The following is a 24,200-nucleotide window of genomic DNA, read 5'->3' as shown; positions in this document are numbered from 1 at the left end:
TGTAAGGGTTACCTCCGGCAGTGAGGTACACTCCATCAGGGCCCCCCAGGGCCCCCTCCTCCCCCCCACCACTTCTGGTCCCCTCTCCGTGACTCAGGACAGGTGTCTCGCTGGGCTGTCCTGCAGAGACTCCTGATACCCCGAGTGGTCACTGAACCCCTCCGAGCCCAGTCTTCAGCCTCCAGGGCCTCACATGTGCCTGGCTCGGCCCCAGCCCTGCAGTCCTCGCATAGGAGGCTCTGATGGGTGAGTGGCCGCCTTGGCCCGTCCGCCCAGGAGCACACATTGACGTCCGCGCCAGCTTCGCCTGAGTTCCTCCCCTCACTGAAAGCGTCAAGTCATCCTCGACCCTCCCGTTTCCTTGTGTGGTTTCCTCTCCTCGGGGGCTCCTTCCCTGGCCTGAGATCCGGCCACTGCTGGGCGTGAGGGCTGGCCTCCTGCGTGTGCGCCTCTCGACCTCTGGGAGCTACAGAAGGGTCTGTGCCACCCTGGAGAGGGCACTTCTGTCTCTGGAGGAGCAGAGCTGACAGAAGGGTCTGTGCCACCCTGGAGAGGGCACTGCTGTCTCTGGAGGAGCAGAGCTGACAGAAGGGTCTGTGCCACCCTGGAGAGGGCGCTCCTGTCTCTGGAGGAGCAGAGCTGACAGAAGGGTGCGTGCCACCCCTGGGAGGGGACAGAGGTGACGAGAGGGTCTGTGCCACCCCTGGGAGGGGACTTCTGTCTCTGGAGGAGGAGAACGGACACATCGAGACAGTGCCACCTTGCAGAGGAGACTTCTGTATCGCGAGAAGGAGAGCTGACGAAAAGGTCTGAGCTATCTGGGCATCCTCTTATGAAGGAAGAGCTTCACAGGCATCTGTGCCACCCTTGAACAGGGCACTGTTCTCTGGAGGGGAGAGCTGCAGAAGCATCTGTGCCACCCTCGGACAGGGCACTCCTCTCTGGAGGGGAGAGCTGCAGAAGCATCTGTGCCACCCTTGGACAGGGCACGACTCTCCGAAGGGGAGAGCTGCAGAAAGGTCAGTGGCACCCCTGGACAGGGCACTCCTCCCTGGTGAGGGGCAGCGTGAAGACGTGTCTGTGCCACTCTGGACAGGATACTCCTGCCGACATGGGAGAGGTGCCCTAGGGCTTGTGCCACCTCTGGAATAGTGGAAGTCTGGGGTGGCAACTTGCAGAGTACTCTGGCACCTCCAGAGGGAGCCCACCTGGCAGCGGGGAGCCGAAGGTTGTGTGCTCCCCCAGAGTGACCCCCCTGGCAGTGGGGTGCAGTAAGTTCTGTGAACCCCTAGTGTGAGCCCTCGTAACAGCGGGGTGGAAAAGGTTCTGTGCACCCCAGACTGAGGCCACCTGGCAGCGGGGTGCAGAGGATTTTGTGTACCCCCCGAGAGAGCCGTCCTGGCAGCGGGGCGCAGAAGATTATGAGCACCCCAGATTGAGCTCTCCTGGCAACGGGGTGCAGAAGGTTCTGTGAGTTTTCTTCACAGCGGGGTGCAGAGGGTTCTCCTCGCACCTCTCAGAGGGCACAGAGGGGGTACAGCGGCCCTCCTTTCTCTCCAAGATGCCAGGCGTGGAAGGAGTCCTGCTTGGCACCTTCTGGTTCCTCTGCCTCGCCCAGGAGGGCACCGGCTTCACGAGAACCTACTTCATCGCTGCAGTGGAGCTGGACTGGGACTACCAGGACCCTGGACTCCTCGAGGCGCTACATGACAAGTCTGGGTAAGCAGTGGGCCTCTCTGTGGGATCTACAGGTAGGAACACCTCACACTCTTCACCTCAAGGAAAAAGGTGCGCATAGCGCCTCCACAGCAGACTACCTTTACACCTTCCGGTAGGACAATGGCTGCGCATAGCGCCTCCACAGCAGACCATCTTCCCACTCACAAGTAGGACAATGGCTGCGCATAGCGCCTCCTCAGCAGACCATCTTCCCACTCACAAGTAGGACAATGGCTGCGCATAGCGCCTCCGCCGCAGACTATCTCCCCACTCACAAGTAGGACAATGGCTGCGCATAGCGCCTCCGCCGCAGACTATCTCCCCACTCACAAGTAGGACAATGGCGGCGCATAGCGCCTCCGCCGCAGACTATCTCCCCACTCACAAGTAGGACAATGGCTGCGCATAGCGCCTCCACAGCAGACCATCTCCCCACTCACAAGTAGGACAATGGCTGCGCATAGCGCCTCCACAGCAGACCATCTTTCTACTTACAGGTAGGATAATGGCTGCGTATTGCGTCTCCATAGCAGACTGGCTTTACAGTTTCAGAGAGGACAAAGGCTGCGCTTAGCACCTCTATAGCAGAATAACTTTACAATTTTATTTGAGAAAAAAGCTCTACATAACCCTTCCACAGCAGAATAACTTTTTGCTTTTAGGTAGAAACTCATCAAATAAATTTTCCATTAAATAATATAATTATTTAAATATATGATTTAAATTACTAATTATTATTAATTTGCAAACAACAATTAAAAAACTACTCACCCTCACTACATTTTTATTTCCTATTTAATGCATTTGATTTAAAGCTATGAATTTAATTTAAAATGTTTTGATTTTTCTCAAAATGAAAAAGTTGAATAATATTTTATCATTAAAATATATTTATATATTTTATCAGTAAAAAATAATGATAACATCAAAGATTTATAATATATGTAGATATAGTTAGATGTTTAACACTTTAAATGGCAAACTAACTTAATTAATGTAACATGAGCTCTAATGGGGTGTTATTTTTATTCCCTGCTCCAATAATTTCTATGGGAGTCTGTTGCAGGACCACTGTTTGGCCACATGTGGTGCTTGACCTACTCCAAGGCTGGGGTGGACTTTATTGAAGCTTGGTTTGAGATTTTTAGGGCAGTTGTAACTTTAGAAGTGACTGTTGTAACAAACCTGGTTTGTGAGCTGCAGCTGCCTTATTTCTTTTGTGGTTCTGTATTAGCATGTCCCTCCAAACCCCTCTTTACATTTCCCGAAATCCCTCCTGTTTAACAGTAAATGTTCCCCATTTTTCACCACTGCCCTGGCCCGTGCCACATTTACTTCTAATCACCAGACCTACGTGTACAGAGGGTTTCTGCCGCAGCAGCAGAGGCTTCTGTGGACAACACGAGAGTGGTGGAAGTCTGTAGACAACATGAGAGTGGTGGAAGTCTTCCGTAGACAACATGAGAGTGAGCGAAGTCTTCCATAGACAACATGACAGTGGGCAAAGTCTTCTGTAGACAACATGAGAGTGGGGAAGTCTCCCGTAGACAACATGAGAGTGGGGAAGTCTTCTGTAGACAATATGAGAGTGGGGAAGTCTTCTGTAGACAACACAAGAGTGGTGGAAGTCTTCCGTAGACAACATGAGAGTGGGGAAGTCTTCCGTAGACAACATGAGAGTGGGGAAGTCTTCCGTAGACAACATGAGAGTGGGGAAGTCTTCCGTAGACAACATGAGAGTGGGGAAGTCTTCCGTAGACAACATGAGAGTGGGGGAAGTCTTCCGTAGACAACACGAGAGTGTGGGAAGTCTTCCGTAGACAACACAAGAGTGGGCGAAGTCTTCCGTAGACAACATGAGAGTGGGGAAGTCTTCCGTAGACAGCATGAGAGTGGGGAAGTTGTCTGCCAAAGCCCCAGGGGACACCCAGAGAGAGAGATCACATACTATGCTGTATGTACATCAGCAGATTCCTTCACTTAGACGCAGAATACACACACAGGTGGTCCACAACAAAGGGCGCAGTGCCCCTGAGCTGTGACAGAGAGGATTACTGCTGTATGGCATGTAGTATTTGCAAAGGGTAATACAGTACACTTTAGGTACTGCAGAAGGAACGCTCTTTGGCACTTTTGGAAATTCACAGGAGTCCTGTAAACTGGATACCTGGATATCTCTCCTGTCTGTCAGGCCTACAGTATGTAGCCAATTTTGTTGAGTTTAGTTCGTTTGTCCCATTCAGTAATACATTTTCTGTGCAAGGCAGTGGACAGACCCAGCTCATACAGACCTGTGCATGGTTGGGCTACCTCAGCAGAACATTAGTTATTGGAATATTTTGTGAGTCCCTTCAGGACTGCCTGTGAAGCATATGTTTTCATAGTTAATTGTGATGGCCACTTCTATTCAGGAGCGGCTTCTCCGCAATGCGGATTAGCGCTGCCCCACTGGCTAAAAGCCTGGAGCTGAAAAATAAAACACTCTTTTATTACTGTTATATTTTTCAGTTGCTGGCTCAGCCAGCGTGTGCAGGAAGGGGTGGGGTTGGGCCATGGGAGGGGGAGTGGAGTGCATTAATTGTGCATGTCAGTTCAGCCGGCTGTCTTGGGCCCGCCAAACTAACATGTGCACTTAGGTTTCTCCAACCCGGCTGTGTTGCACAGCTGGGTTGGAGAAACAGCACAGAAATCCAATGCACTGTGTTTGACTGGCAAAACAAGCCTCTTAAACTAATCCTGGCGCTGCTCTCATGTTAGGTATAGCATGAGAGCAGCACCAGGATTGCATGGGTAGCCTGTGCTGGTGTCCCAGGGACAGCTGGGACACCAGGAGAGCAGAGGAGCAAGGTGCAGGCAGTGTCGTCGTCTAAAATGTACGTTTTTAAACATTATTTGTGTTTCCCCCATAGTCCCTCCCCCCTTGACGTACAGCAGTGTCACTGGTTCTACTAGACCCTTCTAGGAGGAGGCTCCCCTCCACCCCCCACCAGAAGCAATCTCCCTTTCCTAGCCTTGCATGAGTAATTCCTAGGTGTGGGGCATGGCCCTTTTCCTGACTGCATTAAGGCCAAAGGTAAATAATTACCTGTCTGACTGACTATGGGTGACTCAGTTTGTGCTCTAAACATCTCAAGTACATACAAATGCATATGATTTACAGAACTGCAAGGGATCAATCACCAGAATTTGTAGAGCATGGCTACTCACCCTTAAACCTATCCAGGTGCTGGTCTCTTGCTGCTACGGTGGGCTTAGTCAAACAGCCAGGTCTTGAGTCTCTTTCAGAACTTCAGGAGGGAGGAGGAGTTTCAGAGGTGCAGGGGAAGGTCATTCCAAGACTTTACAGTGAGGTATGGGCAGTGGCATAACAAAGGCCTCCGCAGTCTCCGTGATACGGGGGTCGAGCTCCAGGGGTCCCCCTCAGCACAGTACACTGTGCACGGGTGGCAGGTCCCTGACTGGGTGTGGGGGCCCCTTACAGGTATTTTGCAGGGGGGCCTCCTTAAGTTTCATTATGCCACTGGGTAGGGGAAGGCGCGTGTGCACCTACATGTTAAAAGATTCAATCTGGTTACTATATATCAGTGAGATTTGACCTGTTACTTGTCACAGAAACTTGGTCTGCCAGTGATTCAAACCCTGGTTAGTCCACTAGTGATTTAAACTCTGGTTGATCCACTAGTGATTCAAACCCTGGTTAGTCCACTAGTGATTTAAACTCTGGTTGATCCACTAGTGATTCAAACCCTGGTTAGTCCACTAGTGATTTAAACTCTGGGTGGCCCACTAGTGATTAAAACCCTGGTTGATCCACTAATGATTCAAACCCTGGTTGATCTACTAATGATTCAAATCAGAGTTGGTCACTAGTGATTCAAACCCCAGTTGGTCCACTAGTGATTTAAACCCCGGATGGTGCACTAGTGATTCAAACCCTGGTTGGTCTACTAGTAATTCAAACCCTGGTTGGCCCACTAGTGATTTAAATCCTAGTTGCTCCACAAGTGATTCAAGCCCTGGTTGTTCCACTAGTGATGCTAACCCCGGTTGGTCGAGTGGTAATTTAAGCCTTGCTTGATCCACTGGTGATTCAAACTCTGGTAGGTCACTAGTTCTTCAAACCTTGGTTGGTTACTAGTGATTCAAACCCTGGTTGGTCCTCTAGTGATGTGAACCCTGGTTGGCCCACTAGTGATTTAAACCCTAGTTGGTCCGCTAAAGATTCAAACCCTGGATGGTCGATTAGTGAATTAAACCGTTGTTGGCCCACTAATGTTTTAAACCCTGATTGGTCATTAGTGTTTCAAGCCCTGGTTGGTCCACTAGTGATTCAAACCCCGGTTGGACCAGTGGTGATGTAAGCCCTGCCTAATTCACTGGTGGCTCAAACCCTGGTTGGTCACAAGTGATTCAAGCCCAGGTTGGCCCACTAATGATTTAAACCCCGGATGGTCCACTAGTGATTAAAACCCTGATAGGTCCACTAGTGATTCAAACCCTGGTTGGTCCACTAGTGCTTCAAACCCTGGTTGGTCTAATAGTGATTCAAATCCTGGTTGGCCCACTAGTGATTCAAACCCTGGTTGGTACACTAGTGATTCAAATCCTGGTTGGCCCACTAGTGATTCATATCGAAGTTGGTCCACTAGAGATTCAAACCCTGGATGGTCAATTAGTGAATTAAACTGTTGTTGGACCACTAGAGTTTTAAACCCTGGTTGGTAACTAGTGATACAAACCCTTGTTGGCCCACTAGTGATTCAAGTCCTGGTGTGTCCACTAGTGATTAAAACCCTGGTTGGACCAGTGGTGATTTAATCTCTGCCTGATCCACTGGTGATTCAAAACCTGGTTGGTTACAAGTGATTCAAGCCCCGGTTGGTCCACTAATGATTGAAACCCCAGGTGGTCCACTAGTGATTCAAACCCTGGTTGGCCCACTAGTGATTCAAACTCTGGTTGGTCTTATTGCAATTCAAATCCTGGTTGGCCCACTAGTGATTCAAACCCTGTTTGGTCCACTAGTGATTCAGATCCTGGTTGGCCCACTAGTGATTCAAATTGAAGTTGGTCCACCAGAGATTCAAACCCTGGATGGTCAATTAGTGAATTAAACTGTTGTTGGACCACTAGTGTTTTAAACCCTGGTTGGTCACTAGTGATTCAAACCCTTGTTGTCCCACTAGTGATTCAAGCCCTGGTTTGTCCACTAGTGATTCAAACCCTGGTTGGACCAGTGGTGATTTAATCCCTGCCTGATCCACTGGTGATTCAAAACCTGGTTGGTCACAAGTGATTCAAGCCCCGGTTGGTCCACTAATGATTGAAACCCCAGGTGGTCCACTAGTGATTCAAACCCTGGTTGGCCCACTAGTGATACAAACTCTGGTTGGTCTAATAGCGATTCAAATCCTGGTTGGCCCACTAGTGATTCAAACCCTGGTTGGTCCACTAGTGATTCAAATCCTGGTTGGCCCACTAGTGATTCAAATCGAAGTTGGTCCACTAGAGATTCAAACCCTGGATGGCCAATTAGTGAATTAAACTGTTGTTGTCCCACTAGTGTTTTAAACCCTGGTTGGTCAATAGTGATTCAAACCCTTGTTGGTTACTAGTGATTGAATCCCTTGTTTATCCACTTGTGATTCAAACCCCAGTAGGTGCAGTGGTGATTTAAACCCTGATTGGTCCACTAGTGATACAAACCCTGGTTGGTCGACTAGTGATTTAAACCCCGGATGGTCACTAGTGATGCAAACCCTAGATGGTCCACTGGTGAGTTAAATCCTTGTTGGCCCACAAGTGTTTTAAACCCTGGTTGGTCCACTAGAGATTCAAATCCTTGTTGGCCCAATAGTGATTCAAGCCCTGGTTGGTCCACTAGTGATTCAAATCCCGGGAGGTCCACTAGTGATTCAAGCCCTGGTTGGTCGACTAGTGATTTAAATGCTGGTTGGTCCACTAGTGATCCAAACCTCAGATAGTCAACTAGTGATTCAATTCCCGTTTGGTCCACTAGTGATGCAACCCCTGGTTGGCCCACTAGTGAATTAAACCGTTGATGTTCACTAGTGATTCAAACCATGGTTATTCCACTATTGATTTAAACCCTGGTTAGTCACTAGTGATCAAATTCCTGGACAATACACTAGTGATTCAAACCCTGGTTGGTCACTAGTGAGCCAAACACTTGATGGTCCACTAGTGATTCAAACCCCGGTTGCTCCACTTGTTATTTAAGCCCTAGTTGGGACACTAGTAATTTAATTCCTGTTGATCACAAGTGATCCACGTCCTGGTTGGTCACTAGTGATTCAAACCCCATTCGGTCCACTAGTGATTCAAACACCAGTTGGTCCACTAGTGATTCAAACCCTGGATGTTCCACTAGTGATTTAAACCCTGGTTGGTTCACAAGTGATTTAAAACCTGGTTTGTCCACATGTCATGTGATTCAAACCCTGGTTGATCCACTACTGATTCAAACCCTGGTTGGTCCACTAGTGATGTGAGTCAAATCCTGGCTGGTCCATTAGTGATTCAAACCCTGGTTGTTCCACTAGAGATTCAAACCCTGGTTGATCCAATAGTGATTTAAACCCTTGTTGGTCCACTAGTGATTCAAATCTTGGTTTGTCCTCCAGGGATTTAAACCATTGTTGGTCACTAGTTATTTAAAGCCTTGTTGGTCCACAAGTGATTCAAACCCTGTCTGCTCGCTCTAGTGTTTCAAACCCCATTTGGTCCACTAGTGATTCAAACACCAGTTGATCCACTAGTTATTCAAACCCTGGACGGTCCACTATTGATTTAAGCCCTGGTTGGTTCACAAGTGATTCAAAACCTGGTTGGTCCACTTGTCATGTGATTCAAACCCTGGTTGGTCCACTAATGATTCAAATCCTGGTTGGTCCACTAGTGATGTAGTTCAAATCCTGGTTGGTCCATTAGTGATTCAAACACTGGTTGTTCCAATAGAGATTAAAACATTAGTTGATCCACTAGTAATTTAAACCCTTGTTGATCCACGAGTGATTCAAACGCTGGTTGGTCCACCAATGATTTAAACCATGGTTGGGCCACTAGTGATTTAAACCATTGGTGGTCCACTTGGTAATTAAACCCTTGTTGGTCACTATTGATTTAAACCCTTGTTGGTCCACTAGTGATTCAAACCTTGGTTGGTCCACCGGTGATTCAAACCTTGGTTGTCCACTAGTGATATAAACCACGGTTGGTCCAGTAGTGATTCAAACCCTTGGAGAAGATGTGGTCTAGCTATCATTTTTAGATTCTCTTTCACTTTTATAATGTTATAATTGAAGAATTCCTCCAGACCGAACTTCTAGATTTTTCACTCGCTCTGTGCCATTTCTTGTTTATTCTGTGTCATCCTCAAGGCCACAAGGCGTGTGGACCTAGTTGATTTTATTGCGTTAATGATATCTCAGACAGATTTTTAGGATAGGGGATTTTATTATCTGGGTTGAAGATTTAAAATAATCCTGCCACCTTAGACCTTGTAAAGTCTTTGGCAGCCTTGGCCTCCAGTGATTAGCCGCAGGTCCCACTCAAGAACATGAATACACACTAGGCCTGATCTTCGCTCCAGAAGATTTGAACTCAGTGATAGAAATTCTACCTCAGGCTTGGAGGATCCACTCGCTTATTGTTTTTAGTATCTAGACCATAAACAATGAATTCCTTTTCCAATAGTCTTAAAAAACATAATTCAGCTAGTCTGCTGCAACTCTGGTCTAAACTATCTCAAGATGTTCTGAGGGATCTTCTCGCGTCCCCTCCTCTTGCACAACCAGGTTCTTTGGTGGCAGAATAGTCTGACAATTATCAAACCTGGATAACTAGTAGAGTGTCTCACCACATAAAAATGAATCCCTTGCATTAACCCCTCAGCCCCTTGGTTTATGACTCTACAAAGGATGCTAAGAACATATGCAAAAACATAGAAAATCATAAATTACTTCATGCAGTTAAAACTTGAACTAAAGGTGGGTTTGTGAAAAGTACAAAAAATAATTAGAACTACTAAAGCAGAGTTCTTTGCAAAACAAAATTCATAAGCAACCAATGTGACAAAGGCATTTTTTTCTTTTGCCACTCCCTATCTCATCCTTCTTGCACCTGCAATTGGTAACTCACACTCAGTTCCTATGCAAGAGTCTAGTGGACTTCTTAAAAGCCAATAATATCTCAGCGAGTCTTACTCAATCAACACATTAATATTTCTTGCTTAATTCTTCAACTACCTCTTTAGATCTAGCCACCTTCTTGGAAACAAATGATCGCTCTCTGTCCCTGAATGACTTGGTGTAGAAGCTGCCCTGGTTTGTAGTGGGTACCTAAGGTACTTACACCTTATACCAGGTCGAGGTATCCTTTATTAGTGAAATGTGGACAGTGTCTAGAAGCCAGGCCGTCTAGGGGTGGACATTCAATGCTCATGCAATACCACTGTAGTCACACAGTACTCACACACATGAAAGACAATACTCAGTGTTACCTAAAGTAAAGGTACTTTATTTAAGTGACACAATGCCAAAAATACTTTGTAGGCTATACTCCCTTAGGAGTTAAGTAAATAATACAATATGTACACTAATATGTACACTAGTAACCAGAAACAGGTAACTACACAGTAGGAAAACAGTGCAAATAGTGAAAAATCACAATAGGTTGCAATGGGCCTAGGGGGAACACAAACCATGTACTAAAATAGTGGAATGCAAAAGTTGGTTTCCCTCCTAGGCACGTGTACTCTGTAGAGGGGCGCTGGGAGTGTAAGAAAACACCAAAGATAAGTAAACTACCCCACCCCAGAGACTAGGAAAACAGGAGTAAAAGACAGCAAGTTTCCTAAAACACACTAGAAGTCGTGATAGAAGATAATGCAAGAACCAGAAGAGACTGCAAGACACCAATGATGGATTCCTGGACCTGAAGACCTGTGGAAGAAGATGACCAAGTCCAAGAAGCACTGAGGAGTCCAGGGAGAACAGGAGCCCCTGCTGACCCGGATGAAGGTGCAAAAGTGGAACCATCGGTGAGAAGACAAAGTCAGTATTGTACCAAAGAAGACAGATGCAGGTTCCTGGCTGGTGCAGAAGATGCCCCGCGCCGGATGGATGAATGCAGTCTGGTTTGCATCACTGGATTCTGCCAACAAGCCTTGGCACACGCAAAGCTCGCGGTTAGCAGAAAATGGAGCTGTCCAGGACCAGGAGGGGCCTGGTGGCCTCTACCCAGGAGGGGGAGACAGAGGGGGCTCTCAGCAACTCAAAGAGCCCTCAGAAAATGAGGCAGCACACAAAGGAGTCCTACAGCACAGGGACAAAGGAGATGCAAATGGAGGCCCACGCAGCAGGACACAAAGGATTCCCATGCCCCTGGAGAACCACTCAGGAAGATGTGCTGGAGTCTTGCAATCCGAATCTGATGAAACACCCACAGGAGAGACCCTAAATAGCCCTGAGAGGAGGCTTGGTCACCTAACCAGGCAAGGACCTATCAGGAGAGGTCTCTGATGTCACCTGCTGGCCACTCAGATGCTCCCAGAGTGCCCCACCACCTTGGAATCCAAGATGGCAAAACCCAGGGACCCTCTAGAGAAGCACTGAGCACCACCTCTGGAGTGGTGATGGACAGGCGAGTGGTCACTCCCCTTTCCTTTGTACAGTTTTGTGCCAGAGCAGGGACTGGGGGTCCCTGAACCGGTGTAGACTGGATTATGCAAGGAGGGCACCATCTGTGCCCTTCAAAGCAGTTCCAGAGGCTCTGGGAGGATAGCCCTCCCGTGCATGTAACACCTATTTCCAAAGGGAGAGGGTTTAGCACCCCGTCCCAAAGGAAATGCTTTGTTCTGTGTAGGAAGTTGGCTCTGTATGTGCTATTTCAAAGTAAGAAATAGCATGCACAGAGTCCAAGGGTTCCCCTTAGAGGTAAAATAGTGGTAAAAAGTGATAATACTAATGCTCTATTTTGTGGTAGTGTGGTCGAGCAGTAGGCTTATCTAAGGAGTAGTGTTAAGCATTTGTTGTACATACACATAGACAATAAATGAGGTACACACACTCAGAGACAAATCCAGCCAATAGGTTTTTATATAGAAAAATATCTTTTCTTAGTTTATTTTAAGAACCACAGGTTCAAATTCTACATGTAATAGCTCATTCGAAAGGTATTGCAGGTAAGTACTTTAGGAACTTCAAATCATCAAAATTGCATGTATACTTTTCAAGTTATTCACAAATAGCTGTTTTAAAAGTGGACACTTAGTGCAATTTTCACAGTTCCTAGGGGAGGTAAGTATTTGTTAGTTTTACCAGGTAAGTAAGACACTTACAGGGTTCAGTTCTTGGTCCAAGGTAGCCCACCGTTGGGGGTTCAGAGCAACCCCAAAGTCACCACACCAGCAGCTCAGGGCCGGTCAGGTGCAGAGTTCAAAGTGGTGCCCAAAACACATAGGCTAGAATGGAGAGAAGGGGGTGCCCCGGTTCCGGTCTGCTTGCAGGTAAGTACCCGCGTCTTCGGAGGGCAGACCAGGGGGGTTTTGTAGGGCACCGGGGGGGACACAAGTCCACACAGAAATTTCACCCTCAGCGGCGCGGGGGCGGCCGGGTGCAGTGTAGAAACAAGCGTCGGGTTCGCAATGTTAGTCTATGAGAGATCTCGGGATCTCTTCCGCGCTGCAGGCAGGCAAGGGGGGGATTCCTCGGGGAAACCTCCACTTGGGCAAGGGAGAGGGACTCCTGGGGGTCACTTCTCCAGTGAAAGTCCGGTCCTTCAGGTCCTGGGGGCTGCGGGTGCAGGGTCTCTCCCAGGTGTCGGGACTTAGGTTTCAGAGAGTCGCGGTCAGGGGAAGCCTCGGGATTCCCTCTGCAGGCGGCGCTGTGGGGGCTCAGGGGGGACAGGTTTTGGTACTCACAGTATCAGAGTAGTCCTGGGGTCCCTCCTGAGGCGTCGGATCTCCACCAGCCGAGTCGGGGTCGCCGGGTGCAGTGTTGCAAGTCTCACGCTTCTTGCGGGGAGCTTGCAGGGTTCTTTAAAGCTGCTGGAAACAAAGTTGCAGCTTTTCTTGGAGCAGGTCCGCTGTCCTCGGGAGTTTCTTGTCTTTTCGAAGCAGGGGCAGTCCTCAGAGGATGTCGAGGTCGCTGGTCCCTTTGGAAGGCGTCGCTGGAGCAGGATCTTTGGAAGGCAGGAGACAGGCCGGTGAGTTTCTGGAGCCAAGGCAGTTGTCGTCTTCTGGTCTTCCGCTGCAGGGGTTTTCAGCTGGGCAGTCCTTCTTCTTGTAGTTGCAGGAATCTAATTTTCTAGGGTTCAGGGTAGCCCTTAAATACTAAATTTAAGGGCGTGTTTAGGTCTGGGGGGTTAGTAGCCAATGGCTACTAGCCCTGAGGGTGGGTACACCCTCTTTGTGCCTCCTCCCAAGGGGAGGGGGTCACAATCCTAACCCTATTGGGGGAATCCTCCATCTGCAAGATGGAGGATTTCTAAAAGTTAGAGTCACCTCAGCTCAGGACACCTTAGGGGCTGTCCTGACTGGCCAGTGACTCCTCCTTGTTATTCTCATTATTTTCTCCGGCCTTGCCGCCAAAAGTGGGGCCTGGCCGGAGGGGGCGGGCAACTCCACTAGCTGGAGTGTCCTGCTGGGTTGGCACAAAGGAGGTGAGCCTTTGAGGCTCACCGCCAGGTGTGACAATTCCTGCCTGGGGGAGGTGTTAGCATCTCCACCCAGTGCAGGCTTTGTTACTGGCCTCAGAGTGACAAAGGCACTCTCCCCATGGGGCCAGCAACATGTCTCGGTTTGTGGCAGGCTGCTAAAACTAGTCAGCCTACACAGATAGTCGGTTAAGTTTCAGGGGGCACCTCTAAGGTGCCCTCTGGGGTGTATTTTACAATAAAATGTACACTGGCATCAGTGTGCATTTATTGTGCTGAGAAGTTTGATACCAAACTTCCCAGTTTTCAGTGTAGCCATTATGGTGCTGTGGAGTTCGTGTTTGACAGACTCCCAGACCATATACTCTTATGGCTACCCTGCACTTACAATGTCTAAGGTTTTGTTTAGACACTGTAGGGGCACAGTGCTCATGCACTGGTACCCTCACCTATGGTATAGTGCACCCTGCCTTAGGGCTGTAAGGCCTGCTAGAGGGGTGTCTTACCTATACTGCATAGGCAGTGAGAGGCTGGCATGGCACCCTGAGGGGAGTGCCATGTCGACTTACTCGTTTTGTCCTCACTAGCACACACAAGCTGGTAAGCAGTGTGTCTGTGCTGAGTGAGAGGTCTCCAGGGTGGCATAAGACATGCTGCAGCCCTTAGAGACCTTCCTTGGCATCAGGGCCCTTGGTACTAGAGGTACCAGTTACAAGGGACTTATCTGGATGCCAGGGTCTGCCAATTGTGGATACAAAAGTACAGGTTAGGGAAAGAACACTGGTGCTGGGGCCTGGTTAGCAGGCCTCAGCACACTTTCAATTGTAAACATAGCATCAGCAAAGGCAAAAAGTCAGGGGGCAACCATGCCAAGGAGGCATTTCCTTACACAACCCCCCCCCAAACGAAAGAGGATGAGACTAACCTTTCCCAAGAGAGTCTTCATTTTCTAAGTGGAAGAACCTGGAAAGGCCATCTGCATTGGCATGGGCAGTCCCAGGTCTGTGTTCCACTATAAAGTCCATTCCCTGTAGGGAGATGGACCACCTCAACAGTTTAGGATTTTCACCTTTCATTTGCATCAGCCATTTGAGAGGTCTGTGGTCGGTCTGAACTAGGAAGTGAGTCCCAAAGAGGTATGGTCTCAGCTTCTTCAGGGACCAAACCACAGCAAAGGCCTCCCTCTCAATGGCACTCCAACGCTGCTCCCTGGGGAGTAACCTCCTGCTAATGAAAGCAACAGGCTGGTCAAGGCCATCATCATTTGTTTGGGACAAAACTGCCCCTATCCCATGTTCAGAGGCATCAGTCTGCACAATGAACTGCTTAGAATAATCTGGAGCTTTGAGAACTGGTGCTGAGCACATTGCCTGTTTCAGGGTGTCAAAGGCCTGTTGGCAGTCCACAGTCCAGTTTACTTTCTTGGGCATTTTCTTGGAGGTGAGTTCAGTGAGGGCTGTCACAATGGATCCATATCCCTTCACAAACCTCCTGTAATACCCAGTCAAGCCAAGGAATGCCCTGACTTGAGTCTGGGTTTTTGGAGCTACCCAGTCCAGAATAGTCTGGATCTTGGGTTGGAGTGGCTGAACTTGGCCTCCACCTACAAGGTGTCCCAAGTAAACCACAGTTCCCTGCCCTATCTGGCATTTGGATGCCTTGATAGAGAGGCCTGCAGATTGCAGAGCCTTCAAAACCTTCCTCAGGTGGACCAGGTGATCCTGCCAGGTGGAGCTAAAGACAGCAATATCATCAAGATAAGCTGTGCTAAAGGACTCCAAGCCAGCAAGGACTTGATTCACCAACCTTTGGAAGGTGGCAGGGGCATTCTTTAAACCAAAGGGCATAACAGTAAACTGATAATGCCCATCAGGTGTGGAGAATGCTGTCTTTTCTTTTGCTCCAGGTGCCATTTTTATTTGCCAGTACCCTGCTGTCAAGTCAAAGGTACTTAGAAATTTGGCAGCACCTAATTTATCAATGAGCTCATCAGCTCTTGGAATTGGATGGGCATCTGTCTTGGTGACAGAATTGAGCCCTCTGTAGTCCACACAAAACCTCATCTCTTTCTTTCCATCTTTGGTGTGAGGTTTGGGGACTAAGACCACTGGGCTAGCCCAGGGGCTGTCAGAGCGCTCAATTACTCCCAATTCCAGCATCTTGTGGACTTCCACCTTGATGCTTTCCTTAACATGGTCAGACTGTCTGAAGATTTTGTTTTTGACAGGCATGCTGTCTCCTGTGTCCACATCATGGGTACACAGGGGTGTCTGACCAGGGGTTAGGGAGAAAAGCTCAGGGAACTGTTGTAGGACTCTCCTACAATCAGCCTGCTGTTGGCCAGAGAGGGTGTCTGAGTAGATCACTCCATCTACTGTGCCATCTCTTGGGTCTGATGACAGAAGATCAGGGAGAGGTTCGCTCTCTGCCTCCTGATCCTCATCTGTTACCATCAACAGATTCACATCAGCCCTGTCATGGAAGAGCTTAAGGCGGTTCACATGGATTACCCTCTTGGGGCTCCTGCTCGTGCCCAGGTCCACCAGGTAGGTGACCTGACTCTTCCTTTCTAGCACTGGGTAAGGGCCACTCCATTTGTCCTGGAGTGCCCTGGGAGCCACAGGCTCCAGAACCCAGACTTTCTGCCCTGGTTGGAACTCAACCAGTGCAGCCTTTTGGTCATACCAAAACTTCTGGAGCTGTTGGCTGGCCTCAAGGTTTTTGGTTGCCTTTTCCATGTACTCTGCCATTCTAGAGCGAAGGCCAAGTACATAGTCCACTATGTCCTGTTTAGGCTCATGGAGAGGTCTCTCCCAGCCTTTTTTAACAAGGGCAAGTGGTCCCCTTACAGGATGACCAAACAGAAGTTCAAAGGGTGAGAACCCTACTCCCTTCTGTGGTACCTCCCTGTAAGCGAAAAGCAGACATGGCAGGAGGACATCCCATCTCCTTTTGAGTTTTTCTGGGAGCCCCATGATCATGCCCTTTAATGTCTTGTTGAATCTCTCAACTAAGCCATTAGTTTGTGGATGGTAAGGTGTAGTGAATTTATAAGTCACTCCACACTCATTCCACATGTGCTTTAGGTATGCTGACATGAAGTTGGTACCTCTGTCAGACACCACCTCCTTAGGGAAACCCACTCTGGTAAAGATACCAATGAGGGCCTTGGCTACTGCAGGGGCAGTAGTCGACCTAAGGGGAATAGCTTCAGGATACCTGGTAGCATGATCCACTACTACCAGGATATACATATTTCCTGAGGCTGTGGGAGGTTCCAGTGGACCAACTATGTCCACACCCACTCTTTCAAAGGGCACCCCCACCACTGGAAGTGGAATGAGGGGGGCCTTTGGATGTCCACCTGTCTTACCACTGGCTTGACAGGTGGGGCAGGAGAGGCAAAACTCCTTAACCATGTTGGACATATTGGGCCAGTAGAAGTGGTTGACTAACCTCTCCCACGTCTTGGTTTGTCCCAAATGTCCAGCAAGGGGAATGTCATGGGCCAATGTTAGGATGAACTCTCTGAACAGCTGAGGCACTACCACTCTCCTAGTGGCACCAGGTTTGGGGTCTCTGGCCTCAGTGTACAGGAGCCCATCTTCCCAATAGACCCTATGTGTTCCATTTTTCTTGCCTTTGGACTCTTCAGCAGCTTGCTGCCTAAGGCCTTCAAGAGAGGGACAGGTTTCTTGTCCCTTACACAGCTCTTCCCTTGAGGGTCCCCCTGGGCCTAAGAGCTCAACCTGATAAGGTTCAAGCTCAAAAGGCTCAGTTCCCTCAGAGGGCAGAACTTCTTCCTGAGAAGAGAGGTTCCCTTTCTTTTGCTGTGTTGCAGTTGGTTTCCCAACTGACTTTCCTGTTCTCTTGGTAGGCTGGGCCATTTTTCCAGACTCCAGCTCTACTTTTTCACCCTGTGCCTTGCATTGTGCTCTTGTTTTCACACACACCAGTTCAGGGATACCCAGCATTGCTGCATGGGTTTTTAGCTCTACCTCAGCCCATGCTGAGGACTCCAGGTCATTTCCAAGCAGACAGTCCACTGGGATATTTGAGGAGACCACCACCTGTTTCAGGCCATTGACCCCTCCCCATTCTAAAGTAACCATTGCCATGGGATGTACTTTTCTCTGATTGTCAGCGTTGGTGACTGTGTAAGTTTTTCCAGTCAGGTATTGGCCAGGGGAAACCAGTTTCTCTGTCACCATGGTGACACTGGCACCTGTATCCCTCAGGCCCTCTATTCTAGTCCCATTAATTAAGAGTTGCTGTCTGTATTTTTGCATGTTAGGCGGCCAGACAGCTAGTGTGGCTAAATCCACCCCACCCTCAGAAACTAGAGTAGCTTCAGTGTGGACCCTGATTTGCTCTGGGCACACTGTTGATCCCACTTGGAGACTAGCCATACCAGTGTTACCTGGATGGGAGTTTGGAGTGGAACCTTTCTTGGGACAGGCATTGTCTCCAGTTTGGTGTCCATGCTGTTTACAGCTATGACACCAGGCCTTTTTGGGATCAAAGTTTTTACCCTTGTACCCATTGTTTTGTGAAGAGGCTCTGGGCCCACCCTCCTGTGCAGGTTTTTGGGGGCCTGTAGAAGACTCTTTACTATTTTTAGTTTTGGTTGTCTCATCACCCTTCTGCTGGGGAGTCTTTGTGACCCCTTTCTTTTGGTCACCCCCTGTTGAAGTCTTGGACACCCTTGTCTTGACCCAATGGTCCGCCTTCTTTCCCAATTCTTGGGGAGAAATTGGTCCTAGGTCTACCAGATGCTGATGCAGTTTATCATTGAAACAATTACTTAACAGGTGTTCTTTCACAAATAAATTGTACAGCCCATCATAATTACTTACACCACTGCCTTGAATCCAACCATCTAGTGTTTTCACTGAGTAGTCAACAAAGTCAACCCAGGTCTGGCTCGAGGATTTTTGAGCCCCCCTGAACCTAATCCTGTACTCCTCAGTGGAGAATCCAAAGCCCTCAATCAGGGTACCCTTCATGAGGTCATAAGATTCTGCATCTTGTCCAGAGAGTGTGAGGAGTCTATCCCTACACTTTCCTGTGAACATTTCCCAAAGGAGAGCACCCCAGTGAGATCTGTTCACTTTTCTGGTTACACAAGCCCTCTCAAAAGCTGTGAACCATTTGGTGATGTCATCACCATCTTCATATTTAGTTACAATCCCTTTGGGGATTTTCAACATGTCAGGAGAATCTCTGACCCTATTTATGTTGCTGCCACCATTGATGGGTCCTAGGCCCATCTCTTGTCTTTCCCTCTCTATGGCTAGGATCTGTCTTTCCAAAGCCAATCTTTTGGCCATCCTGGCTAACTGGATGTCCTCTTCACTGGAGTTATCCTCAGTGATTTCAGAGGTGTTGGTCTCTCCTGTGAGGGAACCAGCATCTCTGACTATTATTTTTGGAGTCAGGGTTTGAGGGACCCTGTTCTCCCTAGATAGGACTGGTAGGGGGGAATTGTCCTCCAAGTCACTATCCTCTTCCTCTGAGTTGCCACCCTCAGAGGGGTTGGCCTTTTCAAACTCTGCCAAAAGCTCCTGGAGCTGTATTTTGGTAGGTTTGGGGCCCATTGTTATTTTCTTTATTTTACAGAGTGACCTTAGCTCCCTCATCTTAAGATGGAGGTAAGGTGTGGTGTCGAGTTCCACCACAGTCACATCTGTGCTAGACATTTTGCTTCTAAAAGTTGGAATACTTTTTAAGAATCTACAACTGGTTCTAGAATCTAATTCAAACTTTTACAAACTTTTAAACTCTAAAAGACAATGCTAAACAGGGACTTAACACACCAGGCCCTAGCAGGACTTTTAAGAATTTAGAAAACTTTTCAAATTGCAAAAATCAATTTCTAATGACAATTTTGGAATTTGTCGTGTGATCAGGTATTGGCTGAGTAGTCCAGCAAATGCAAAGTCTTGTACCCCACCGCTGATCCACCAATGTAGGAAGTTGGCTCTGTATGTGCTATTTCAAAGTAAGAAATAGCATGCACAGAGTCCAAGGGTTCCCCTTAGAGGTAAAATAGTGGTAAAAAGTGATAATACTAATGCTCTATTTTGTGGTAGTGTGGTCGAGCAGTAGGCTTATCTAAGGAGTAGTGTTAAGCATTTGTTGTACATACACATAGACAATAAATGAGGTACACACACTCAGAGACAAATCCAGCCAATAGGTTTTTATATAGAAAAATATCTTTTCTTAGTTTATTTTAAGAACCACAGGTTCAAATTCTACATGTAATAGCTCATTCGAAAGGTATTGCAGGTAAGTACTTTAGGAACTTCAAATCATCAAAATTGCATGTATACTTTTCAAGTTATTCACAAATAGCTGTTTTAAAAGTGGACACAGTGCAATTTTCACAGTTCCTAGGGGAGGTAAGTATTTGTTAGTTTTACCAGGTAAGTAAGACACTTACAGGGTTCAGTTCTTGGTCCAAGGTAGCCCACCGTTGGGGGTTCAGAGCAACCCCAAAGTCACCACACCAGCAGCTCAGGGCCGGTCAGGTGCAGAGTTCAAAGTGGTGCCCAAAACACATAGGCTAGAATGGAGAGAAGGGGGTGCCCCGGTTCCGGTCTGCTTGCAGGTAAGTACCCGCGTCTTCGGAGGGCAGACCAGGGGGGTTTTGTAGGGCACCGGGGGGGACACAAGTCCACACAGAAATTTCACCCTCAGCGGCGCGGGGGCGGCCGGGTGCAGTGTAGAAACAAGCGTCGGGTTCGCAATGTTAGTCTATGAGAGATCTCGGGATCTCTTCCGCGCTGCAGGCAGGCAAGGGGGGGATTCCTCGGGGAAACCTCCACTTGGGCAAGGGAGAGGGACTCCTGGGGGTCACTTCTCCAGTGAAAGTCCGGTCCTTCAGGTCCTGGGGGCTGCGGGTGCAGGGTCTCTCCCAGGTGTCGGGACTTAGGTTTCAGAGAGTCGCGGTCAGGGGAAGCCTCGGGATTCCCTCTGCAGGCGGCGCTGTGGGGGCTCAGGGGGGACAGGTTTTGGTACTCACAGTATCAGAGTAGTCCTGGGGTCCCTCCTGAGGCGTCGGATCTCCACCAGCCGAGTCGGGGTCGCCGGGTGCAGTGTTGCAAGTCTCACGCTTCTTGCGGGGAGCTTGCAGGGTTCTTTAAAGCTGCTGGAAACAAAGTTGCAGCTTTTCTTGGAGCAGGTCCGCTGTCCTCGGGAGTTTCTTGTCTTTTCGAAGCAGGGGCAGTCCTCAGAGGATGTCGAGGTCGCTGGTCCCTTTGGAAGGCGTCGCTGGAGCAGGATCTTTGGAAGGCAGGAGACAGGCCGGTGAGTTTCTGGAGCCAAGGCAGTTGTCGTCTTCTGGTCTTCCGCTGCAGGGGTTTTCAGCTGGGCAGTCCTTCTTCTTGTAGTTGCAGGAATCTAATTTTCTAGGGTTCAGGGTAGCCCTTAAATACTAAATTTAAGGGCGTGTTTAGGTCTGGGGGGTTAGTAGCCAATGGCTACTAGCCCTGAGGGTGGGTACACCCTCTTTGTGCCTCCTCCCAAGGGGAGGGGGTCACAATCCTAACCCTATTGGGGGAATCCTCCATCTGCAAGATGGAGGATTTCTAAAAGTTAGAGTCACCTCAGCTCAGGACACCTTAGGGGCTGTCCTGACTGGCCAGTGACTCCTCCTTGTTATTCTCATTATTTTCTCCGGCCTTGCCGCCAAAAGTGGGGCCTGGCCGGAGGGGGCGGGCAACTCCACTAGCTGGAGTGTCCTGCTGGGTTGGCACAAAGGAGGTGAGCCTTTGAGGCTCACCGCCAGGTGTGACAATTCCTGCCTGGGGGAGGTGTTAGCATCTCCACCCAGTGCAGGCTTTGTTACTGGCCTCAGAGTGACAAAGGCACTCTCCCCATGGGGCCAGCAACATGTCTCGGTTTGTGGCAGGCTGCTAAAACTAGTCAGCCTACACAGATAGTCGGTTAAGTTTCAGGGGGCACCTCTAAGGTGCCCTCTGGGGTGTATTTTACAATAAAATGTACACTGGCATCAGTGTGCATTTATTGTGCTGAGAAGTTTGATACCAAACTTCCCAGTTTTCAGTGTAGCCATTATGGTGCTGTGGAGTTCGTGTTTGACAGACTCCCAGACCATATACTCTTATGGCTACCCTGCACTTACAATGTCTAAGGTTTTGTTTAGACACTGTAGGGGCACAGTGCTCATGCACTGGTACCCTCACCTATGGTATAGTGCACCCTGCCTTAGGGCTGTAAGGCCTGCTAGAGGGGTGTCTTACCTATACTGCATAGGCAGTGAGAGGCTGGCATGGCACCCTGAGGGGAGTGCCATGTCGACTTACTCGTTTTGTCCTCACTAGCACACACAAGCTGGTAAGCAGTGTGTCTGTGCTGAGTGAGAGGTCTCCAGGGTGGCATAAGACATGCTGCAGCCCTTAGAGACCTTCCTTGGCATCAGGGCCCTTGGTACTAGAGGTACCAGTTACAAGGGACTTATCTGGATGCCAGGGTCTGCCAATTGTGGATACAAAAGTACAGGTTAGGGAAAGAACACTGGTGCTGGGGCCTGGTTAGCAGGCCTCAGCACACTTTCAATTGTAAACATAGCATCAGCAAAGGCAAAAAGTCAGGGGGCAACCATGCCAAGGAGGCATTTCCTTACATTCTGCCTGTAGGAAAGTACCACCTTGCCTGACATGTTACCCCCATATTTCACTGTATATATGTTGTTTTAGTCTATGTGTCACTGGGACCCTGCCAGGCAGGGCCCCAGTGCTCATAAGTATGTGCCCTGTATGTGTTCATCGTGTGATGCCTAACTGTCTCACTGAGGCTCTGCTAACCAGAACCTCAGTGGTTATGCTCTATCTGCTTTCCAAATTTGTCACTAACAGGCTAGTGACAAAATTTACCAATTCACATTGGCATACTGGTACACCCATATAATTCCCTAGTATATGGTACTGAGGTACCCAGGGTATTGGGGGTTCCAGGAGATCCCTATGGGCTGCAGCATTTCTTTTGCCACCCATAGGGAGCTCTGACAATTCTTACACAGGCCTGCCAGTGCAGCCTGCGTGAAATAACGTCCACGGTATTTCACAGCCATTTACCACTGCACTTAAGTAACTTATAAGTCACCTATATGTCTAACCTTCACCTGGTGAAGGTTGGTTGCAAAGTCACTTAGTGTGTGGGCACCCTGGCACTAGCCAAGGTACCCCCACATAGTTCAGGGCAAATTCCCCAGACTTTGTGAGTGCTGGGACGCCATTACACGCGTGCACTATACATAGGTCACTACCTATGTAGAGCGTCACAATGGTAACTCCGAACATGGCCATGTAACATGTCTAAGATCATGGAATTGTCCCCCCAATAACATTCTGGTATTGGGGGGACAATTCCATGATCCCCAGGGTCTCTAGCACAGAACCCAGGCACTGCCAAACTGCCTTTCCGGGGCCTCCACAACAGCTGCTGCTGCTGCCAACCCCTCAGACAGGTTTCTGCCCTCCTGGGGTCCAGGCAGCCCTGGCCCAGGAAGGCAGAACAAAGGATTCCCTCCGAGAGAGGGTGTAACACCCTCTCCCTTTGGAAATAGGTGTGAGGGCTGGGGAGGAGTAGCCTCCCCCTGTCTCTAGAAGTGCTTTGATGGGCACAGATGGTGCCCATCTCTGCATAGGCCAGTCTACCCCGGTTCAGGGATCCCCCAGCCCTGCTCTGGCACGAAACTGGACAAAGGAAAGGGGAGTGACCACTCCCCTGACCTGCACCTCCCAGGGGAGGTGCCTAGAGCTCCTCCAGTGTGTCCCAGACCTCTGCCATCTTGGAAAACAGAGGTGTTGGGGGCACACTGGACTGCTCTGAGAAGCCAGTGCCAGCAGGTGACATCAGAGGCTCCTTCTGATAGGCTCTCACCTCTCTTGGTAGCCAATCCTCCTTCCTAGGTAGCCAAACCTCCTTTTCTGGCTATTTATGGTCTCTCCTTTGGGGAATTCACCAGATAACGAATGCAAGAGCTCGGCAGAGTTCCTCTGCATCTCCCTCTTCACCTTTTACCAAAGGATCGACCGCTGACTGCTCAGGACGCCTGCAAAACCGCAACAAAGTAGCAAGACGACTACTAGCAACCTTGTATCGCCTCATCCTGCCGGCTTTCTCAACTGTTTCCAGGTGGTGCATGCTCTGGGGCTAGCCTGCCTCCTCCCTGCACCAGGAGCTCTAAAGAAATCTCCTGTGGGTCGACGGAATCTTCCCCTTGTTAACGCAGGCACCAAAAGACTGCATCACTGGTCCTCTGGGTCCCCTCTCATCCTGACGAGCGTGGTCCTTGGAACTCAGCAACTCTGTCCAAGTGACTCCCACAGTCCAGTGACTCTTCAGTCCAAGTTTGGTGGAGGTAAGTCCTTCCCTCCCCACGCCAGACTGCATTGCTGGGTACCGCGTGATTTGCAGCTGCTCCTCTGGTACTTCTGCGGGTGCGGCCTGCTTTTGTGAGGGCTCCCTGAGTTTCTGGGCACACCCTCTGTCTCCTCCTCCAAGTGGCAACATCCTGGTCCCTCCTGGGCCACAGCAGCACCCAAAAACCTCTACTGCGACCCTTGCAGCTAGCAAGGCTTGTTTGCGGTCTTTCTGCGTGGGAACACCTCTGCAAGCTTCACCGCGACGTGCGACATCCGTCTTCCAAAGGAGAAGTCCCTAGCTCTCTTCTTTCTTGCAGAACTCCAAGCTTCTTCCATCTGGTGGCAGCTTCCTTGCACCCTCAGCTGGCATTTCCTGGGCTCCTGCCCACTCTCGACACTGTCGCGACTATT

General features: G+C 49.2%; 1 protein-coding gene across 1 annotated transcript in view; it reads left to right on the top strand.

Moving 5' to 3' along the window:
• Positions 1 to 409: 409 nt before the first annotated feature.
• F8 (coagulation factor VIII) overlaps positions 410 to 24,200 on the top strand; it is a 463,887-nt gene continuing 440,096 nt past the window's right edge. The window contains exon 1 of the mRNA XM_069212149.1: positions 410 to 1,719. Coding sequence (XP_069068250.1) covers positions 1,562 to 1,719 — 158 coding nt within the window. The 5' untranslated portion in view covers positions 410 to 1,561. The remainder of the gene's footprint in view (positions 1,720 to 24,200) is intronic.

Source organism: Pleurodeles waltl, chromosome 10, assembly GCF_031143425.1.
Source record: "Pleurodeles waltl isolate 20211129_DDA chromosome 10, aPleWal1.hap1.20221129, whole genome shotgun sequence".
Lineage (NCBI taxonomy): Eukaryota > Metazoa > Chordata > Amphibia > Caudata > Salamandridae > Pleurodeles > Pleurodeles waltl.
The sequence above is the reverse complement of the archived record's forward strand: the minus strand, read 5'-3'. Positions and strand labels throughout refer to the sequence as shown.